Source organism: Erinaceus europaeus, chromosome 2, assembly GCF_950295315.1.
Source record: "Erinaceus europaeus chromosome 2, mEriEur2.1, whole genome shotgun sequence".
Taxonomy (NCBI): domain Eukaryota; kingdom Metazoa; phylum Chordata; class Mammalia; order Eulipotyphla; family Erinaceidae; genus Erinaceus; species Erinaceus europaeus.
In genome coordinates, this window is record NC_080163.1 from 61,382,524 (window position 1) to 61,403,861 (window position 21,338).

General features: G+C 40.6%; 1 protein-coding gene across 1 annotated transcript in view; it reads right to left on the minus strand.

Moving 5' to 3' along the window:
• POLB (DNA polymerase beta) overlaps window positions 1–14,911 on the minus strand; it is a 44,212-nt gene extending 29,301 nt beyond the window's left edge. The window contains exons 1-6 of the mRNA XM_060181777.1: window positions 14,667–14,911; window positions 14,115–14,172; window positions 12,395–12,461; window positions 7,029–7,103; window positions 6,114–6,172; window positions 1,799–1,848 (exon numbers count right to left, since the gene is read on the minus strand). Coding sequence (XP_060037760.1) covers window positions 1,799–1,848; window positions 6,114–6,172; window positions 7,029–7,103; window positions 12,395–12,461; window positions 14,115–14,172; window positions 14,667–14,727 — 370 coding nt within the window. The 5' untranslated portion in view covers window positions 14,728–14,911. The remainder of the gene's footprint in view (window positions 1–1,798; window positions 1,849–6,113; window positions 6,173–7,028; window positions 7,104–12,394; window positions 12,462–14,114; window positions 14,173–14,666) is intronic.
• Window positions 14,912–21,338: the final 6,427 nt, after the last annotated feature.

Here is a 21,338-nt window from a genome sequence, read left to right on the forward strand (position 1 = left end):
GATATGAGGAGCACTTAACTTGGCTCATAGTTGCATGCACACAGAAAGAACTAAAAGATATGACTGAAAATGAAATGAATCTGGAGTGTGTTGTAAAGATATATGATACATGGGGTCCCGTGCTGGTACACCTGCTTGAGCGCACATGTTGCAATGCTCAAAGACCTGGGTTTTAGTCCCTGGTCCCCACCTGCAGGGGGAAAGCTTTGCAAGTAGTGAAGCAGTGCTGCAGGTGTCTCTCTTGTCTCTTTCCCTCTCTGTCTCCCCCTGCCTCTTGACTTCTAGCTGTCTCTATCCAATAAATAAAGAAAATTAAAAAAAAAACCCAACATACGATATACTATTATATGGACAGGTAATGTATTACATACCTGAGAATTACAAAATAGTGTAAAAACTGTCATAGTTTAACTTCAACCCTTTTAAGGAACGCAGATGAATAACCATGAGAAACCAATTCTTTACCATTTTATCGAATATTTCACTCAGACACACTATATATATGCTGCAACAGAAAGTGCAAATGCTCTGAGATACAGCTGTAGTAGAGTTCACTCTTGATGTGACTCACACAAATTAGTTTACTAACATTATTATTAATTAATAATGCCTCAAAGGAGTCCGGCGGTAGCTCAGAGGGCTAAGTGCACGTGGCACAAAGCGCAAGGACCAGTGTAAGGATCCCAGTTTGAGCTCCTGGCTCCCCACTGCAGGGGAGTCGCTTCACAGGCGGTGAAGCAGGTCTGCAGGTGTCTATCTTTCTCTCCCCCTCTCTGTCTTCCCCTCCTCTCTATTTCTCTCTGTCCTATCCAATAATGACAACAATACTAACTACAACAATAAAAAAAAAAATGCCTCAAGAGTCAGTTATTATTTTAAGTACTTACTGATTAAGTACTTAAAAGTAAGTAAGCAGTAGTGGTCTAGGTGGCACAGTTCAATCCCCAGCAGCACGTGTACCAAAACGACATCTGGTTCTTTTTCTCTCGTCTCCAATCTTTCTCATTAATGAATAAGTAAAAAAAAAAAAAAAAAAGATTAAAAAAATAAGCAGTAAAGCTCTGTCTCTCTCTCTCTATACACACACACACACACACACACACACACACACACACACACACACATGACCGCATGAAATTGGATGAGGCTCAAGTTATTATTTTATAGTTGAGAAACTGAAGCACCACAGCTATCTGTGGTTAAGTGATGAAGACTGCATTCATAAGCAGGTCCATCTCTAATAACAGTTTATATAACTACTTGAATTGCTTGCAAATAGCTACATTAGCCTCCAAATGCCAAGATATACTGTAATGAGTCCATATATGTGCAGTGCAGACCCTTAAAACTTATGAGGGCATAAACTGAATTTAAAAAATTGCTTTATTATTTTTAAGGAAAATGTTTCATAATTACCTAACATGTTTTGCTGTTTATCACTGTGTTTTTAAACAGAATCTTTCTCAAATTCAGCTTCTGAGCTGAATGGGTAGAATTTTGCTTAAAATTGTATTAAAGAAACACAGGCAATTTAAGTGATCTAAAACTGTGTAAATGAAATCACTATCTCTGAACCAAGAAGCTACTTCTTGCTTTTCTTCTGAGCTACAAACTCAAAACATATTTACGAGGGTAATATTAACTACTCTTTATGTCTAGTTTCAACTACAAGCTTAAAAAAGGTCTAGCCATTTGTATCTGTTAATTGATAAATGGCACTTCAAGTTGTTTGTCAAAGCATTAGCTGTCCTGGGCACCATATTTAAGCTGGAATTAGTGGTTTACTGTACATACTTACCTTCTAATGTCTTAATTCCTTCATCTACAAACTTCCTTGCAGCAGATGGACTACAAAGAAAGAACCATTATCTTAATATCAAGGGAAACTGGGTGTCCTTGAAATAAACAAACTACTATGTCCTTTCTTGTCAAACAGAAAGATTTATCATTCAATTAAATGAAACCTGTTAAAGCTTTATTTATTTTTTATTTATTTATTTTCCCTTTTGTTGCTTTAATTGTTGTTGTAGTTATTATTGTTATTGATGTTGTCTTTGTTAGACAGGACAGAGAGGAGGGGAAGACAGAGAGGGGGAGAGAAAGACAGACACCTGCAGACCTGCTTCACTGCTTGTGAAGCGACTCCCCTGCAGGTGGGGAGCTGGGGGCTTGAACCGGGATCCTTATGCCAGTCCTTGTGCTTTGTGCCATGTGCGCTTAACCTGCTGCACTACCACTCGATTCCCCCTGTTAATGCTTTATATGGCTCCTTGGGTAACTATAAAAACTCTTAAAGTCACAATGTAGTAAGACAACCATAAACCTCAACATGAAATTAAAAATGAATCTAAGTGGCTAGGTGTCATAATACCCATATATTGTAGTCTAATGGGCGGGGGGCTCCAAGGTCCCAAGTTCAGTCTCCCACACCACCAGAAACCAGAGCTGAGCAGTGCTCTGGTTAAAAATAATAATAATAACAACAAAAGTTATAAGATTCTTGAAAATTCATTGTTTATTCAAATGAGATTGTTAAGGATTATATACTGGATATGCTTCTAGATGCTAATAATATAGCAGGAATAACACAAATACTCACATTGCAATGAGGGAGAGAAAATAGATATACAAGCAAAGAGAACTTCTAGCAAATATTTTATTAATGGCCATGAATCATGTTCAGTTTCAGAATACTAAGTTATAGGACTTAGTGTATCTTGAAATATCTTTCATTAATATGTTGCCATTTAGGTTTATGTAGTGGTGTTTCTGTTTTATAAACTTTTTTTCCATGTAATATTTCCAGTGGACTTGGCTCTATTCACTTTATGACCATACAAATTAATGATTAATAATTTGACTTCAAAATGAAAGGTACAAACATAGTTTTCCTTATTCTAAAGATATTATTTCCTGTTTAGGAAAAAAACAAAAGTAAATATTCAAATGAAGAAAATGTTGCCCTTTAAAGGAAAGATCATAACTTTTAAGAATACCTCACTTATAACAAGGGCAACAAAAGGAAATAAACAGTAAAAATAAATAAATAAATAAATACCTCACTTGAGGCCAGGCAGCAGCACACCTGGTTAAGCACAACCATTACAGTGCATAAGGACCCAGGTTCAAGCCCTGGTCCCCCCCTGCAGGGGGAAAGCTTTATGAGTGGTGAAGCAGGGCTGCAGGTGTCTCTCTGTATCTTCTCCACTCTGCCTCCTCCCTCTCAATTTCTGTCTCTATCCAACAGTTGAAAAAAAAAAAAAAATCTCACTCCACAAAGATGAGAATTAAGTATTATAGTCTTAATGCCTCATTTTTTTTTTTTGAAATAAAGAGATTTCATCTTTTTTTGTTTCTGTAATATTTACAGATTGGGTAGAAAAAGAAAGACTGAGAGGAAGTGGGAGACAGAGAAGGAACAAGAAAGAGAAACACCTGGAGCACCACTTTTTAAAAACACCTGATTTACCACTTGAGCTTGGGTTCTTGGGTATGGTAACAAGCTTGCTCTACCAGGCGTGCCATTGGCCAGCCCCAATGTTTGTTTATTTTTTTTCCCATATAGTACTATGTGTGCTTAACCGGGTCCATCACCACCTGATCTCCCCTCACGCCTTTTTTTTTTTCCCCCTCCAGGGTTATTGCTGGGCTCGGTGCCTGCACCATGAATCTATCCGCTTCTGGAAGCCATTTTCCCCTCTTTTTGTTGCCCTTGTTGTTGTAGCCTCGTTGTGGTTATTATTATTGTCATTGTTGATGTTGTTCGTTGTTGGATAGGACAGAGAGAAATGGAGAGAGGAGGGGAAGACAGAGAGGAGGAGAGAAAGATAGACACCTGCAGACCTGCTTCACCGCCTGTGAAGTGACTCCCCTGCAGGTGGGGAGCCGGGGGCTCGAACCGGGATTCTTATGCCAGTCCCTGCGCTTTGCGCCACATGCACTTAACCCACTGCGCCACCGCCCGACCCCCCTCACACCTTTTTTTTAAATGGAAAAAATGATTTTATTTTGACTCAATCTTAAAAATTAATACAAAAAGGTTTAAGTAAATGGCAAGGTCCCCTGTGTAACATTAATTCTTAGAGAAATGAATCTGACTAAAAAAAAAAAAAAATGAATCAACTACATGCTTTTAAAAAAGAAAACAGGGGCCAGGCAGTGGCACACCTGGTTAAGTGCACACATTACAGTGAGCAAGGATTCGGGTTCAAGTCCCTGGCCCCCACCTGCAGGGGGGACGCTTCACAAGTGGTGAAGCAGGTCTGCAGGTGTCTCTCTGTCTCTCTTCTGCACTATATCCCCTCCCCTCACAATTTCTCTTTGTCTCTATTCAAAATCAATAAATAAAGATTTAAAAAATTTAAAAAAAAAAAAGAAAGCAGTTTGGGTGAAATGTAATAGGTAGTACAACCACTTTGGATATTATAGTACCATTATAGCAAGGGTCATTTTTGCAAATAAAAATTCCCAAGGATTTTGCTTTACCTTTTTATGTTGATAAGAATAATCAGTTTTGTTTTCCCCAGCTCCAATATCATGTTATTGAGGAAATGCTGATTTACAGAATTGTTGTTATAAGAATTCTTTTCCACATATCCCCAAGTAATGTCTCAGTGTTAATCTTCACTGTTTCCAGTGTCAAAGAAGCACTGCTACTTGGTGCTAAATCAAAATTAACATAGTAATTCCTTCACTAAATAATGACTGAGTGATTACTCTAAATTCAGAGGGCACTATATTGGTGGGGGAAATTTTTTTTTTAAAAAAAATTACCTTTATTTATTGGATAGACAGAAATTGAGGGGGATGGGGATGAAAGAGAGGGGGAAAGACAGAGAGACACCTGTAACACTGCTTCAGTACTCGCAAAGCTTTCCCTCTGCACGTGGGGACCCAGGGCTCATTGTAACATGTGCACTCAACCAGGTGTGCCATTGTCCAGCCCCCTGGGGGGCACTTAATTGTTTAAGATAAGTGTCATGCTCAGATATTTAAAAAAAAAAAAAAAATATATATATATATATATATCTACCTGGAGGGAATGACAAATTGTACAAAGAACAGGTGTCAGTGAAGTTTTAAGGAAAGAGGGGTTACTCCTGGCTGAAAAAAAATCAAACAGGCTCCACAGAGGGGATAACATTTGCTTTGGACAGGGATTTTATGGTAGAGGCAGTATCTGAAGAAGCAGTCTCAGATGTGAGTAGTAGAAATGTAATCTCCATGTGCTAAGGCACAGCTGTGGAAAGGTAAAGGTTTTGAAGGGAACTAGAAGGCACTTTAGTTTGGCTGACATAAAAAAGGTAAAACGAACTTGTACTAGTGCATCTCCTTAAAAATAATAGTTCTAAGGGCAGAGAAGTGGCGTACCTGGTAGAGTGAACATGTTATAACGCACAAAGACCCAGTCAATCCCTCAAGCCCCACTTGAAGGGGGAAAGCTTCACGAGTGGTGAAGCAGTGCTGCACATGTCTCTTTGTCTCCCACTTCCGTTTCAACTTCTGTTTCTACCCAATAAATATATAAAATTAAAAGATAATAAAAATAAACAAGAAGGAAAATATATAGCTGTTGTCTGCCTTCTTATCCTAACTATACAACAAGTTTCCCCTACGTTCTTACTTGCACTTAGCATTCAATGTGGTTGATAAAAAAAAAACCAAAAAACCCTCGGGAGGGAATGGGATATGGAGTTCTGGTGGTGGGAATTGTGTGATTGTACCCCCCTTATCCTATGGTCTTGCCAGTGTTTTCATTCTATAAGTAAAAACTTAAAAAAAAACACATGTATTTATGTATACATACATATATTAAAAGAATAGTTCTTGAGCTCAGGAAGTATCTCAGTGGGTAAAGTACAAGTCTTACAGTGCATTTGATTCTGGGTTTGATCCCAGGCTACATGGAAGCACCACAGATAGCACCCAGGAAGCTCTATAAAAGCCAGATCAGTGCTTCGATATAATTTCCCCTCCCTCTTTTCCTCTAAAAAGCAGAGAATAAGAAATTATACGGGAGGATTAGAGCAGGAAGGCAGCTCGATATTATCATGTGTGTATTCCCCGCTTTCATTTCCCGTCAACACAGGTGGGGGGGGGGGAGAAATTCTTACCCAATTCCAGTAACTCGAGTCAGGAAATTGATGGATGAACTTGTATCATCCTGCCGAATCTTTAAGGGGAAAAAAAAAGTCTAACAGTGAGGTCAATGGAACATTCTGAAGACTCAATCTAACTGGAAATATGCCAGACTGCTAAAAGACCTGACAAGCCATTTACATTTGTCAGGATAACTCATATAGATGTCCCCATATAGAACCAGGGTTGGCTATAGGTGAATTACAAAGCAGTTAGAAATTTCTCATCTTTAACTTATCCAACACCTTTAAAAAGGCGTATTTGTAAAGGACCAGAAATAGTATATTGTCATCATCAAGGTGAAATAAAACTATACAATGCTTGGGAGAGTTTAAGCATAGGGATCGTAAAAGGTAGCAGTCATATAGTCAAAATTTATAATTTCCTTTCTAAATGGGACTAGAAGTATAGAGCTAATTTTATCATAGATGCTAACAGACTCTTAAATGCTACATAAAACAAATGATTATTTTCTAGGAACAGGTTACAAAATTTTAGAAATAAAATGTTATAGTTATAATTTCTACTCCTCTCTTTTCCTTCTGAAAATATAAATCTCGCTAGAGTATGTGATATCAATGACACTACAATGGTATTTACATGACAGTTGCCATAACAGTAAGACAATTATTTTTTTTATTATCTTTATTTATTTATTGGATAAAGACAGCCAGAAGTCGAGAGGAAGGGGGAGACAGAGAGGGAGAGAGACAGAGAGACACCTGCAGCCCTGCTTCACCACTTGCAAAGCTTTTCCCCTGCAGGTAGGGACCAGGGGCTCGAACCTGGGTCCTTGTGCACTGTAACATGTGCACTCAACAAGGTGCGCCACCACTTGGGCCCAACAGTAAGACAATTATTATCAAGTAAGCAAGAAAATAAAATTTTACCTTTTCCAGTTTACGTAATTTTCCAGTTGCTAAAAATTCATCAATCTTCTCAGCAATTTTTGTTCCTACTCCAGGCTAGGTAAAACATTTAAAATATAAAAGCAAGTTAAGTACAATGCTTACCAGAGATCACTAAGCATGGGAAATGAAAAACAGGGGATTGTGACATGGCCAGTTTTGAAACCAAGAATAGAGAAGTTAAGCCCCAGTTAAAATACATTCTCAAATATAAAATATATTTTCATTTTGTCTCATAGACAAAATGCTTAAATGAAGTCCTAAAAAAAAATAATTCTAAATATCAACTGCTCTGTATAAATTGAAGTATCCAGTATAGCTGCTTTAGAAAAATATGTGATCCAGGAGGTGACACAGTAGATAAAGCATTGGATTCTCAACCACGAGGTCCTGAGTTCAATCTCCGGCAGCACATGTACCAGAGTTACATCTGGTTCTTCCTCTCTCTCCTTTCTCATGAATAAATAAATTCTTCAGAACAAAGAAAGAGGGAAAGAAAGAAAAAGAAAAATACTATGGATGCATTCCCAGTCTTGATCCCAAGGACCACACAAGCCAGAGTAAAATAGCGCTGAAATACATTCTTAAAACTAAATAGATCTTGGCAGTTGGGCGGTAGGTAGCACAGTGGGTTAAGCTCACGTGGCACAAAGAGCAAAGACTGGCGTAAGGATCCCGGTTCAAGCCCCTGGCTCCCCACCTGCAGGGAAGTCACTTCACAGGCGGTGAAGCAGGTCTGCAGGTGTCTATCTTTATCTCCCCCTTTCTGTCTCCCCCTCCTCTCTCCATTTCTCTCTGTCTTATCCAACAACAACAACATCAATGATAAATACACAAAAAAAACAAGGGTAACAAAGGGGGAATAAGTAAAATAAATATTAAAAGAAATAGATCTTTAAAAAAAAACTAAGATCACTTGTTAACTATCACTTTGAAAATTAAAATAACTAGAAACTTCATCACTGATCAGCTGCTACAAACTGTTTTCCTTTCTGTTTATTTATTTGCCACTGGGGTTATTATTGGGGCTCGGTGCCAGCCCTATGAATCCACTGCTCCCAGCAGCCACTTTTATCTTATTTTTTCTTTCTGTCTTATTTGACAGGACAGAGGGAAATTGAGAGGGGAGAGCAGAGAGAGAAGGAGAGAGAAAGATAAGACATTTGCAGATCTGTTTCACTGCTTGTGAAGCATCCCATGTAAGTAGGGAGCAGGGGCTTGGATCCTTCTAAATGGTGATGTGTGCACTTAACTGGGTACGCCACCACCAGGCCCCTCCTTTCTGTTTATATAGAGGAATTATACATATCTATATGTACGTGTATACATACTTTCTCTTACAAGAAGAACAAGAAGCATATTGAAACATAGATGCATTTTGCTTTGTAAAAGGTTTCTTCCTTCCTCCTTTTCTGTCATTCTTTCTTTTCAGTTTAACAATGTATCATGCCTCATAACTACTAGAATAATGTCATTAAAAAGAAAAGGGGCCAGGGGTGAGGTGGTGGTGCACCTGGTTGAACACTTATGCTCCAATGCTCAAGGATCCAGGTTCAAGCTCCCAGCCCTCATCCACAAAGGAAAGCAGTGTTGCAGTTGTCTCTGTTTCTACATCCCCCTTTCCTCTCAATTTTTCTCTCTCTTGCATGGTACAGTAAATCCTAGCCATAGCATTTTCAAAGTAAAACAAGCTCCCAAATAACTTGGTTGTAATAATAGTTATCTACTGCCTTCTTAGATTCTAAGATAGCAAGAGACCTTCCTCATTCTCTGTAAAAGTCGTATTTCTCCCAGTCCAGGAACCTCTAGGGCTTTGCTTGTTTTCCTTCATGCTTCTCTTGATCCCTACCATTTGATACTGTATCTGCTGACCTCAACCAAATCAGTGCAGCCAGTTCCACCTTGATATGTTTCACTTCAGACTGTGTCCAGAGACTGCCAGGCCTGGGATGTCAAGCCTCCAACTCCAATACTCTGCCACCAAGTTGCAGATGATGTCAACCTGACTTCCCTGGGCAGATGACTTCACCAATGTGTCCTTCCCAGAGCCCTATCCCACTGGGGAAAGATAAAAAAGGCTGGAAGTATGGATCGACCTGTCAATGCCCATGTCAGCATAGACGCAATTACAGAAGCCAGACCTCCCACCTTCTACACCCCATAAAGATCTTTGGTCCATACTTCTAGAGGGAAAAAGAATAGGAAGGCTTCTAATGGAAGGGGTGGGATATGGAACTCTGGTGGTGGGAATTGTATGGAATTGTACCCCTCTTATCCCACAATCTTGTCAATCATTATTAAATCACTAATTAAACAAACAAAAAAAAAAGACAAGAGATAGTAAGTGTTGGAGAGGATGCAGAGAAAAAAATCACCCTTGTTATAGTATTGGTAGGGGTTATAAATTAGTGTAGCCACCATGAAATACAGTCTGGAGAATCCTCAAAAAACATATTATTCAGAAACTTTATTTCCTAAAATACATCCAAAACAACTGACAACACTAACTCAGAAAGATGTGTGAGGTTCTTAGTTTTTTCCCAAGTGCCACATTAAAACAAACAAACAAACAAACAAAACAATAATGTAAAAGAATGAAAGTGGGTTAGTTCTGGAAGTTAACAATCTATCAATTCACCAAGATAAAACTCACAATTAATACTGGGGTGGCATGGAATATTCCTACTCATGACCACAGAATGTGAGCTCAGATCTAGAGGGATGGAGAGGTCACATAGGCTCCTAAGCTGAATATGGGCCGAGACAAAATCAAACCGATGGGGTTTACAGCCAACATATTTATACCCCTTCCCCATATTAGGGAGCTACTCTCTTCCCTGATCCAGCTTTCTGGTCCTTTTCCCAGCTATGAAATCATCTCCCCAGACAATAATTAGGATCCACCTGCATATCAAGATTTCAGGCTGAGGAAAAAAAACCAAAAAAACCAAAACACTAGTATAGCTACAGGCCCTTTGAAATATAACTAAAATATGCCTACTAGCTATCTACAAAATGGAGGAACCCCCCAACACTTCATCTGCACTATTCTAGCCCTTAGGCCCATGACTGGTCAACAATTTGTTTGGCTTTTGTATGTTAACTCTCTTTTCAGCCACCAGGTTCCAGATGCCAGCAGGATGCGACCAGACTTCCCTGGACAGACAACCCCACCAGTGTGTCTTGGAGCGCCGCTTCCCCAGAGCCCTTCCCTAATAGGGAAAGAGAGAGACAGGCTGGGAGTATGGATCAACCTGTCAACGCCCATGTTCAGTGAGGAAGCAATTACAGAAGCCAGACCTTCCATCTTCTGCATCCCACAATGATCCTGGGTCCATACTGCCAGAGGATTAAAGAATAGGAAAGCTATCAGGGGAGGGGATGGGATACGGAGTTCTGGTGGTGGGAATTATGTGAAGCTGTACCCCTCCTATCCTATGGTTTTGTCAATGTTTTCCTTTTTATAAATAAAAAATTAAAAAAAAAACACCTCACAATTAAAGTCTATCTTGATTGGCTAGTCTTTGTGGAGAATATAATGATGCTGAGAACTGATTATAGCACAAAGGATTTAAAACCTACACACCAGAGCATAATTTGTATTGAGTAGTACATTCAAGATGAAGATGTGGCACATGATTAATGCAGATGATCTATCACTCAACCACAAGCTGTATTAGGCTTATGGATATGTTACAACTCTGAACATTGAAGACACAAGAATAGTTATAGTTTATACTATAAAGGCCCTTGTGAGAAAAAGGAAGGACAACCAAGCATTAATACCTAAATCATACAGGACTACTGTAAAACACACAAATAGTTTAGAGCAACAGGAGAGGGCTGGGGAGATGGCCTGATGGTTATATAAAAAGACTCTCATTCCTGATACTCTTGAGTTCCAAGGTTCACCCAGCATCACCATAAGTCAAAGCTGAGCAGTGCATTGGTAAACTAACCAATAAACAAAAACGACAAAAGAAAAAGGGGATAAGTATCAGGAAGTGGACTAGTTAAAAGTCCTATCAGTTTGACAACTTTAACAAAAGATAAAGAAGAAGCACAGACCTTAATTTTGAAGAGCCTAGAATGTTAAATACTTATTCGAAGCATTTATGTTCATAAGTATAAACTAAATTTCAGTGGGATGTAAAAGAGAGAGGATACAATGACTACCAATGATCACTGGTATTCTTAGTGGTAGTATTACCACTTACCAAACACCAAGCAATGAGACCCTTTAGAAAGGGAGCACATGCCGTAATACAGAAAGGGAGTAGTCATACGCTTCCTAGTAGGTAAGATACTTTTGGGAACAATTAAATTTCACTAACTCAAATAAATTACACCACTCTGTCATCATACCCTTCTTGAGAGGACTAACAACCAAGCTGAAATTCAATGTGAGCGTAAGTACCAAAGGAAAGAGAGAAAGAATGTTGTAATTATAGATACTAAATTTTTCTTAAAGGTTTATGTATTAATAAGAGAGAGAGAGATAGAGAGGGAGAGAGAGAGAGAGAGAGAGAGAGAACCTGAACATCATTCTGGCTTATGCAGTGCTAGGGACCAAACTCAAGTCTTCTGTTTTTTTTTTGCCTCCAGGGTTACTGATGGGGCTCAGTGCCTGCACCATCAATCCACTGCTCCTGGAGGCCATTTTTCCCCCTTTTGTTGCCCTTGTTGTAGCCTTGTTGTGGTTATTATTGTTGTTGATGTCGTTCGTTGTTGGATAGGATGGAGAGAAATGGAGAGAGGAGGGGAAGAAAGAGAGGGGGAGAGAAAGACATGCCTGCAGACCTGTTTCACCGCCTGTGAAGTGACTCCCCTGTAGGTGGGGAGCTGGGGGCTTGAACTGGGATTCTTACACTGGTCCTTGTGCTTTGTACCATGTGCGCTTAACCCACTGCGCTACCGCCTGAGCCCCAAGTCTTCTGATCCATAGTGATGCCACCTCTCTGGCAGCCACTGAAATTTTTTTTTTTTTTAAATCTAACTCCCCATCCCCAATAAAATTAATGAGATGTTATACAAAAGACTTTCATGCCTGAGGTGTTGCGGTTTCAAGTTCAATTCCTGGCATCACCTTAAACCAGAGCTAAGCAGTGTTCTGATCTCATCCTCTCTCTCCTCTCTCTCATAAAAATAAACATTAAAAACATTTTGAAAACAAGGTAAAAATAAAAAGTGCTCAAAATAGTATGCTTGAAACACTAATATTACTCCAGGAACACAGAAGCAGTAGTATCAACTTATATGAGTCAAGGTAGTTTCAGAGAAACAAATTTATTTTGTGGGAAATCACCAAGCTTGTATAGTTGTCTACTCAACTTGCTCACTAAACTTACCAGTTTTTTAGCTTCTGCTCCACTCTTTATTTTGTGTGGGTACTTCGCTATCACAGAGGCTGCTTTTCTACAGAATAGGAAATATAAAGGGGGGGGGGTATCAATTAGAATCCAGTGAGGTCTTAAGCTTTTTAAAACTGAAATATACAGGGAGTCGGGCTGTAGCACAGCGGGTTAAGTGCAGGTGGCGCAAAGTAGAAGGACCGGCATAAGGATCCCGGTTGGAGCCCCCGGCTCCCCACCTGCAGGGGAGTCGCTTCACAGGCGGTGAAGCAGGTCTGCAGGTGTCTATCTTTCTCTCCTCCTCTCTGTATTCCCCTCCTCTCTCCATTTCTCTCTGTCCTATCCAACAATGACAACAACAATAATAACTACAACAATAAAACAACAAGGGCAACAAAAGGGAATAAATAAATATTAAAAAAAAAATCTGAAATATACACATGTACAAAGATGCAACTAGGCTTTTTACCAAGATAGCTGACTTTCCACATCAATGTAGTATTTTAAAAATTAAAAGGAGGGGAGTCAGATGGTAGCACAGGGGGTTAAGCGCAGGTGGCGCAAAGCACAAGGACCGGAGTAAGGATCCCGGTTGGAGCCCCCGGCTCCCCACCTGCAAGGGAGTCACTTCACAAGCGGTGAAGCAGGTCTGTAGGTCTCTTTCTCTCCCCCTCCTCTCTCCATTTCTCTCTGTCCTCTACGACAACGGCGACATCAATAACTACAACAATAAAACAACAAGGGCAACAAAAGGGAATAAACATTTAAAAAAATTAAAAGGAGATAACAAATCACTTACAGCTCTAACTTTTAAGAGCATCTTGAGAATTCTCGTGATGAGGAGTTTAACTGCCAATGTAAAACTGAGATTCAGGAGAATAGACAGCTCTCCTTTTGGAGAGTAACTGGGAAATATCATTGGGATAATGGTTGAGATAAGGTCCCTGGTGAGATGGAATAGGATGGGACCCAAAAAAGTAGGATTTCACTGACCAACCATACAGAAACATTTGATTTCTTAAGGGATAATCTACTTCACAGGACAGACAGCATATTCACTGTCACTCATTGTGACTTAAAAATCATGTGTGGCCTGGGAGTAGTGCAGTGGATAGAGCACTGGGCTCTCAAGCATGAGGTCCTAAGTTCAGCCCCTGTGGTACATGTACCAGTAATGTCTGGTTCTGTCTCTCTCTCTCTCCTCCTCCTACCTGCCTCATTAGTAAATAAATAAAATCTAAAAAAAAAAAAAAATCACACTGCGTTTTTAGTTATTCATGCCCGATAATGGGGAAAATGACTTTCAAGGTACACACATTTTCAATTGGAATTGGGAACTGATAAAAAATTACCCTGCAGGAGCCGGGTGGTGGCGCACCTGGCTGAGCATTAAGTATTACAATGCCGAAGGACCTGGGTTCGAGCCCCCGCCCCCACCTACAGGGGGAAAGCTTTGAGAGTGGTGAAGCAGCCTGCAGGTGTCTCTCTGTCTCTCTCCTCTATCACCCCCTTCTCTCTTGATTTCTGTCTCTATCCAATAAAGATAATAAGTTTTTTTTTGAATTAGCCTACAGCAGAGCCATTTATGCCATAAACAGGGCAGTAATGTACCACCATCAAGTCAATATCCTCTTGCATTATCCACTGGACCCTCAGTCCTGCTGATTGCTATACTTTTCGGAATGCATGTTTCCACCAGAATGTGGCACTGTCCCACCTGTAAGCGTTGTACTTGTGGATAGCTTGGTTGACGTTCTTCTCAAAGTTTGCAAGTTCTGAAAAGGCAACCAGAGACGCGAGTCAACAAGAACCAAGAACAAACACATATACCTGAAAACTGAGTTTCCCCAGATGGGACAATGACAGCTTCTTAGGGAGACTGTGACCGCCCGCTTCCACATGGGCCAAGCCATAAGCAGCCCGAGAGTCCCCGGCAGGACTGACCACCAGTCACCAGTCACCCGCGATGAGGCACCCGGGCAGTCGGGACCAGAGCGGAGGGGAAGGCGACTGGATGGGAAGAAAGGTGAAGAAAGCTTGCGGCTAGTGGGGCAGGTGGTTAAGCGCACACATCACCAAGTGCAAGGACCCAAGTTCGAGCCCCCGCTCCCCACCTACCTGCAGGGGGAAGGCTCCAAGAGCGGTGAAACAGGACTGCAGGTGTCTTTCTCTCTCTCTCTCTCTCTCCCCGCCCCCGTCCTATCAAAAGCAAAGTAGAGAGAGGACAAAAAGAAGAAAGCAAGCTTGCGGCGCCCCGCCCGCTGCTAACCTGTGAGCATGTCGGTGATTCCCCCGTTCAGAGTCTCTTGCGGCGCTTTCCGTTTGCTCATGGCGGCCTGCACCCGACAACCTCAGGGCGCCCAAAGCCGGGGGGCTGGCCCCCTCTCCCAGCTTTGGGGGGGGGGGCAGAACTTGGAGGAGGGCAGGGAGGAACCGGACCCACTTGGCCCCAGCAAAGCCAGCGCGACCGGCTTAAACAATGGCTGCCTCTGACAGGGGGAGGGGCGCGCGGCGAGCGTGATGACGTCGCGCGCACTCGGGGAGGGCGTGGGGCGGGGCTAGTGCGCGCTGCAGCCGCATTGGAGGAAAGGTGCGGTGGGTGGGAACGCGTGAAAGAGCTCTACCCGAACTAGAATTTTCCCGGTATGTTTATCGGAATCTTCTCCCCGTAGGGAAAACAAAACAACAAAAAAGCCCCAATGCAAACCTTCAGATGGTGGAGTTTATGAAGTGGTGTGAGACAAAACTTTGAAGAAAGCACATGATAATATTGAGTCCACAGTGCATTTTCCTTGAAGAGGTGACACCAGCTTAGACCTGCTGTCACAACTTTTCCTAAAACTATACTGCAGCCCACATTATCTCTTTCTCCAGTGCTTGAATTCAGCAGGAGCTTGAAATAAAATACGCAGATCATAGGAAAGTTTCCTATACAAAACAAACAAAAAAAAACTTTAGCAGATATGTCAATTAAGGTCAATCTTCCTTTCTTTCTGGAGCTGGGGCTTTAAGCATGCTAGAGTTCACCCTTCAAGGCCACTTTTTCACTCAGAGAGACAGAGACAGAAGAACCACAGTAGAAAATTTCCTCCACTGCCATAATACCTATGTGGGGCTAAAAATGGCCATAGTAACACAGGTGCCCAACCCAGTGAGCTATCACTAGCTTTCTGTTCCTGTGTACATATTTTTTTTAATTAAAAAAAAATTTTTTTTTGCCTCCAGGGTTATTACTGGGCCTTGGTGCCTGCACTACGAATCCACTGCTCCTGGAGGCTATTTTTTTCCCATTTTGTTGCCCTTGTTATTGTTGCCATTGATGTTGTTGTTGGATAGGATAGAGAGAAATCGAGAGAGAAGGGGAGACAGAAAGGGGGAGAGAAAGACACCTGCAGACCTGCTTCACTGCTTGTGAAGTGACCTCCTTGTAGGTGGGGAACCGCTATCCTTACGCTGGTCCTTGCGCTTCACACTATGTGTCCTTAACCCGCTGCACTACCACTCTCCCCTTAAAAAAATTTTTTTACAGCCCTGCCTTTTGCCATAGAGACCAAAGGGGGGCGGGGAGAGAGTTAGCAGGCAGGAAGAGAAATGCTTAACCTAGATAATAAGCTGTGAAACTTATATGGTGACCTACATGTGATAAATGTACAGTTCTATAATTATGAAATGGAAATGCGGCATCAAAAAGATTAATTTTACTAGTGTAATTCTTGGGTCAGCAAGATAGCTTACCTGGAAGGATGCCTACTTTGCGATATGTGACATCCAGTTTGTAATCAGTCCCCACTACACTGGAGGAATCTTTGGTGTTATGTGGTGAACCCATTGAGGACAAAAAAAAGTAGTATGATTCCTGGAGTTCATACTGTACTGCAGTAGTCGTAGGTGTACAATTTCACATCTCATGATATGTGTCAGCACACCTCTCTCTCCACCAACTTAATTTCTTTCTCCACCATAGAAGACTAAGACCCTTTCAGTCTCTCTCTTTTAGAGTTCTTAGATCTGCTGCAATAGTCTCTATCTAATTAGGTTTTACCCTGTATTTTCCCTTATTTGATTATTTATTTCTCATTAACTGGTTTCAGGTCGACTCCTGCCAGGCCTGAACCTCTCTGATTTTTAAGTACGGACTATGAGTGAGATTATCTGACATTTGTCCTCCTAACTATGATTGTTTTCAAGCAATTGTTTTGTGTGTAAGTAAAATTTAAAACTTAATACGATACCTAGTTGTAGAAAAAGTCTGAAAAATATGTACAAATAAAAAGTAAAAACAAGTCTTCTAATTTCGTTCTTTAAAAGTAGTTTTTAAAATGTTGAAATTGTGTTTTAGATTAACAAAATTTTGGTTGTTTTTTCTTCACTATATTTGTGTATATATTGTTATACTTCTTACATTTATATTTCCATTTTGTTCACTTCCTATTTGCATCCTACGATTTTTTTCTTTTTTAGAAGTTTTAAAAAAATTTTTTTATTGGGAGTTGGGCTGTCGTGCTACAGGTTAAGCGTGGGTGGCACAAAGTGCAAGGACTGGCATAAGCTCCCCACCTGCAGGGGAGTCGCTTCAAAAGCGATGAAGCAGGTCTGCAGGTGTCTATCTTTCTCTCCCCCTCTGTCTTCCCCTCCTCTCTCCATTTCTCTCTGTCCTATCCAACAATGATGACAACAATAATAACTACAACAATAAGAGAACAAGGACAACAAAAGGGAATAAATATCTTTAAAAAATTTTATTATCTTTATTTATTGGATAGAGACAACCAGAAATCAAGAGCAAAGGGATGATAGGGAGAGAGACAGAGAGACACCTGCAACACTGCTTCACCACTCGCAAAGCTTTCCCTTCTGCAGATGGGTACTGGGGCCTCGAACCTGGATCCTTTTGCATTGTGTAACATGTGCACTCAACCAGGAGCACCACTACCCGGCCCCCTTAGTTCAATTTTCTAATGAGGCATAGTTAGTTATTAATTTTTAGATATTTTATATTGATATATTACTAATAACCCTTTTGTATATGTGTTCATGTTTTTGGTGAGTATTTGTATCTCTTTTTTTTGTTTGTTTGTTTTGCTTCCAGGATTATCTCTGGGGCTCAGTGCTGCTCCACTGCTCCTGGAGGCCATTTTTTCCCATTTATTTATTATTGAATAGAGACAGAGAGAAATTGAGAGGGGAGAATAGAGACACCTGTAGCCCTGCTTCACCACTTGTGAAGTTTTCCCCCTGCAGGTGGGGACCATGGGCTTGAACCTGGGTCCTTGTGCACTGTAATGTGTGTGCTTAACCATGTGCGCAACCACTGGCCTCATGAATATTTGTATCTTTCCCAGTTTTCTTCATCCTTAACTTCATTCTAAACTTTAATCTCTTGATTCTTACCTTCATTTGCATATATGAGTCATCTTAGTATTTTTTTCTCCACTCAGATTTTTAAACTCTACCTGCATCCCAAGGTTGTATTCTGCTTTTTTAAAGAATGATCATTAAGTTAAAAAAAAAAAAGGTTTTATTCACCTTTGAACTGTGACAGTTACAACTTAAGGGAATTATGGAATCATGAATATGATGCTAATGTTTTAAAAATTGAGGGAGTCGAGCAGTAGCACAGCAGGTTAAGTGCACGTGGCACAAAGCACAAGGACCAGTGTGAGGATCCCGGTTTGAGTCCCCAGCTCCCCAGCAGCTGGGGAGTCACTTCACAAGCGGTGAAGCAAGTCTGCAGGTGTTTATCTTTCTCTCTCCCTCTCTGTCTTCCCCTCCTCCATTTCTCTCTGTCCTATCCAACAACAATGACATCAGTAACAACAACAGTAGTAACTACAACAATAAAACATCAAGGGCAACAAAAGGGAATATATATTTTTAAAAATCTAAAAAAATTATAAAAAAATTAAGGAAATCAATTCTATGTCCTCATCTTCTTGGACAAACTAGAACACTTGGAGCACTTACCCATTTTTGGAGGTGGTATGTGTGTGTGTGTATGTTGGTTCCAAGTGTTTTTGCCACCCTCCAAACATGCAAAAGTGCTTCAGTACTGAAATCTCTAACCAGTTTCTCTAGTTTGTCTAGTTCCACCTTTCTAAATGCCATGTCTAGCCTGAGAAAGCTAAATTAAAAGTTCTCTTAGGGCATTTCCAACACCACATTGCCTATTCCATGCATCTTTCTATAAGGAATTTAAAGCCACAGAAGCATTTTTGGAAGTAAAGACAGACTAAAGAACTCCTGGAGGCATGGGGTAGGGGTGTGGGAAATCCAAGGGGGCCTCAGATAGTTTAGCAGTCAGGGAAATATCATGAAAACAAGAACAGAAAATAAGAAGTGCCTAGATAGGTGAAGAGTGTACAAACTCGGGGCTTCTCAGTGGTGCACCCCATTAAGCGCACATAGTAACAAGTGCAAGGATCTGGGTTTGAGCCCCAGCTCCTCACCTGCAGGGGTAAGCTTCACAAGTTGTGAAGCAGGTCTGCAGGTGTCTGTCTTTCTCTCTCCCTCTATACCCCCCACTCCCCTCTCAATTTCTCTCTGTCCTGTCCAATAAAATGGAAAAAATGACCACTAGAAGCAGTGGATTTATAGTGCCAGCACTGAGCCCCAGTGATAACCCTGTAGGACAGAGAGAAACAAAAAAGTGTAAAAATCTTTTAGTAAAAAAAGAGGAGGCCTGCAAGATAGAGCTCACTTAGATAATGCTTTGTCATGCATAGGTTCAAACCCAGCCCTTCAACACTAGAGGAAGCTTCAGTGTTGTGGTGTCTTTCCTTTTCTGTCTTTTTCTATCTGAAAAAGTTCGTTGGAAACAGTGAAAGGTTGTGGGGGAAAAGAAAAGAAAAAAGAATAAAGAAGGAATGAAATCAAGGTAAGAGACAATGTATGCCAGACTGTAGGACTAGACTTTCAACATTTGGATGCTATATGGACACTGGTTAGCAAACTCAGAACAGAGAGGTAGAAGGGAGAAAAGGCATGAAAAGAGACTGTAGCACTGAAGCTTCCTTCAATGTGGTGAGGGCTGGGCTCGGACCTGGGCCACTCATATGGCAAAGCAGATGTACTATCCAAGTGAGCTATTTAGTTGACCTATTCCTGTATTCTTGTTATGAGACAGAGAGAAATAGGGTGGAGTCAGGGAAGGAAGAGAGACACCTGCAGCACTGACTCACCGTTGGTGAAACCTCCCCCCTGCAGTTAGGGATGGGGGGAGCCCTCAAACCTGGGTCCTTGCACATGGTAACTTGTACACTTTGCTGATTACACTACCGCCAGCACCCTTCCTATATTCTTAATTTTTTTTTTACCACTTAGAATCAAATTCCTTGTTTTATTAACTATTCCTTGTTAAAAACTGCTATGTGGTTTCATTCTTGATTGACCCCTGACTGAAAAAGATTAAGATATCACAATTATGCTTGAAAAGTAGATGCTAAGATATGCATGAGTGAAATGTTATGATGCTGGACAGTTACTTCATCAATAATAATAAAAGAGGCAAAAATAGCATGATCATCTTCAACAACTTGTTGACTCTGAGAGAAAATTAATTATACTGTTTTATCTATGTTATGTATTTGTTAACATCTCAATTTTAAAATGTTCTCAAAAACTCTATCTCAATATTCCTAAGCACAATTCACATGGGGATCATTTTGCCAACTAACTGCCAGATGGTTTGTGTTGGGAAAAAAAAAATCCAACTTGTTCCCTTTAGGAAAAAGATTCACTCATCAGAGATTTCTTGATTCTCTCAAGAATGTCCAATTTAAGTTTAACTTTCTCCATACCTGTTTTTTTATGAATAAATAAGGAGAGTGATGACATTTGTCTCATTAGAACTGTTGTGAGGGCTACAGGAGACTGTATCTAACCATCTAAAACTCACTGTATTAGAAATATTACAATTTTATGTCCACTAAGGGGGAAATGCTATCAATTAAACTGGAGCACAGTGTCTTAACAATAATCCTGCATGACAAATGGGTCAGTCACACCGGCCTCTTGTTTTGCTTTTTTTTTTTCCTTTAGTTATTCTGAGGGATTTTCTCTGGCTCTCAGTTGCATTCTGAGTCACATTTCAATGTGTGACAGAGTCTTTTTCTTGCCTTTCCATGACAAATAGCCTCACCTACTTATAGGCATCTTCTTCCCTTATGACACATGAGACTATCAAGGGGCTGGGTGGTGTGCTCCCAGTTGAGTGCACATGTTATCATGCACAAGGACCCAGGTTCAAGTCCCCACTTTCCACCTGCACAGGGGAAGCTTCAAAGTGCTGCAAGTCTCTCTCTCTCTCCCTTCACTCTCAATTTCTCTGTCTCTATCCAATAAATAATAAAACATGTATTTTTAAAAGTCGTTTAAAAAAGAATATCAACATTACTGTGAAAGAAAATGTGGAGTTAAGGGCACTTCTCCATAGGAAGTATTTGGCCAGTGTCAGAGTTGTGCTCACTGCTTGCCTTCATGCTTTCCTGCAAGTTGAATTAAAGGGCTAATCTTTCTGAAGTTATTTCAAAGCCTTTAATATAATTTAAATTAGTGGGAGAGAAGTTTTCTTTTTCTTTTTAATTTATTTATTCCTCCCTTTTTGTTGCCCTTGTTTTTTTTATTATTATTGTTGTAGTTATTATTGATGCCGTTGTTGTTGGATAGGACAGAGAGAAATGGAGAGAGGAGGGGAAGACAGAGGGGGAGAGAAAGACAGACACCTGCAGACCTGCTTCACTGCTTGTGAAGCGACTCCCTTGCAGGTGGGGAGCCAGGGGCTAGAACTAGGTTCCTTAAGCCGGTCCTTGCACTTTGTGCCATGTGCTCTTAACCTACTGTGCGACTGCCCGACTCCCTTTTTTCTCTATTTTTTTTTTTTATAATTAAAAAAAAATATTTATGTATTTATTCCCTTTTGTTGCCCTTGTTGTTTTTTATTGTT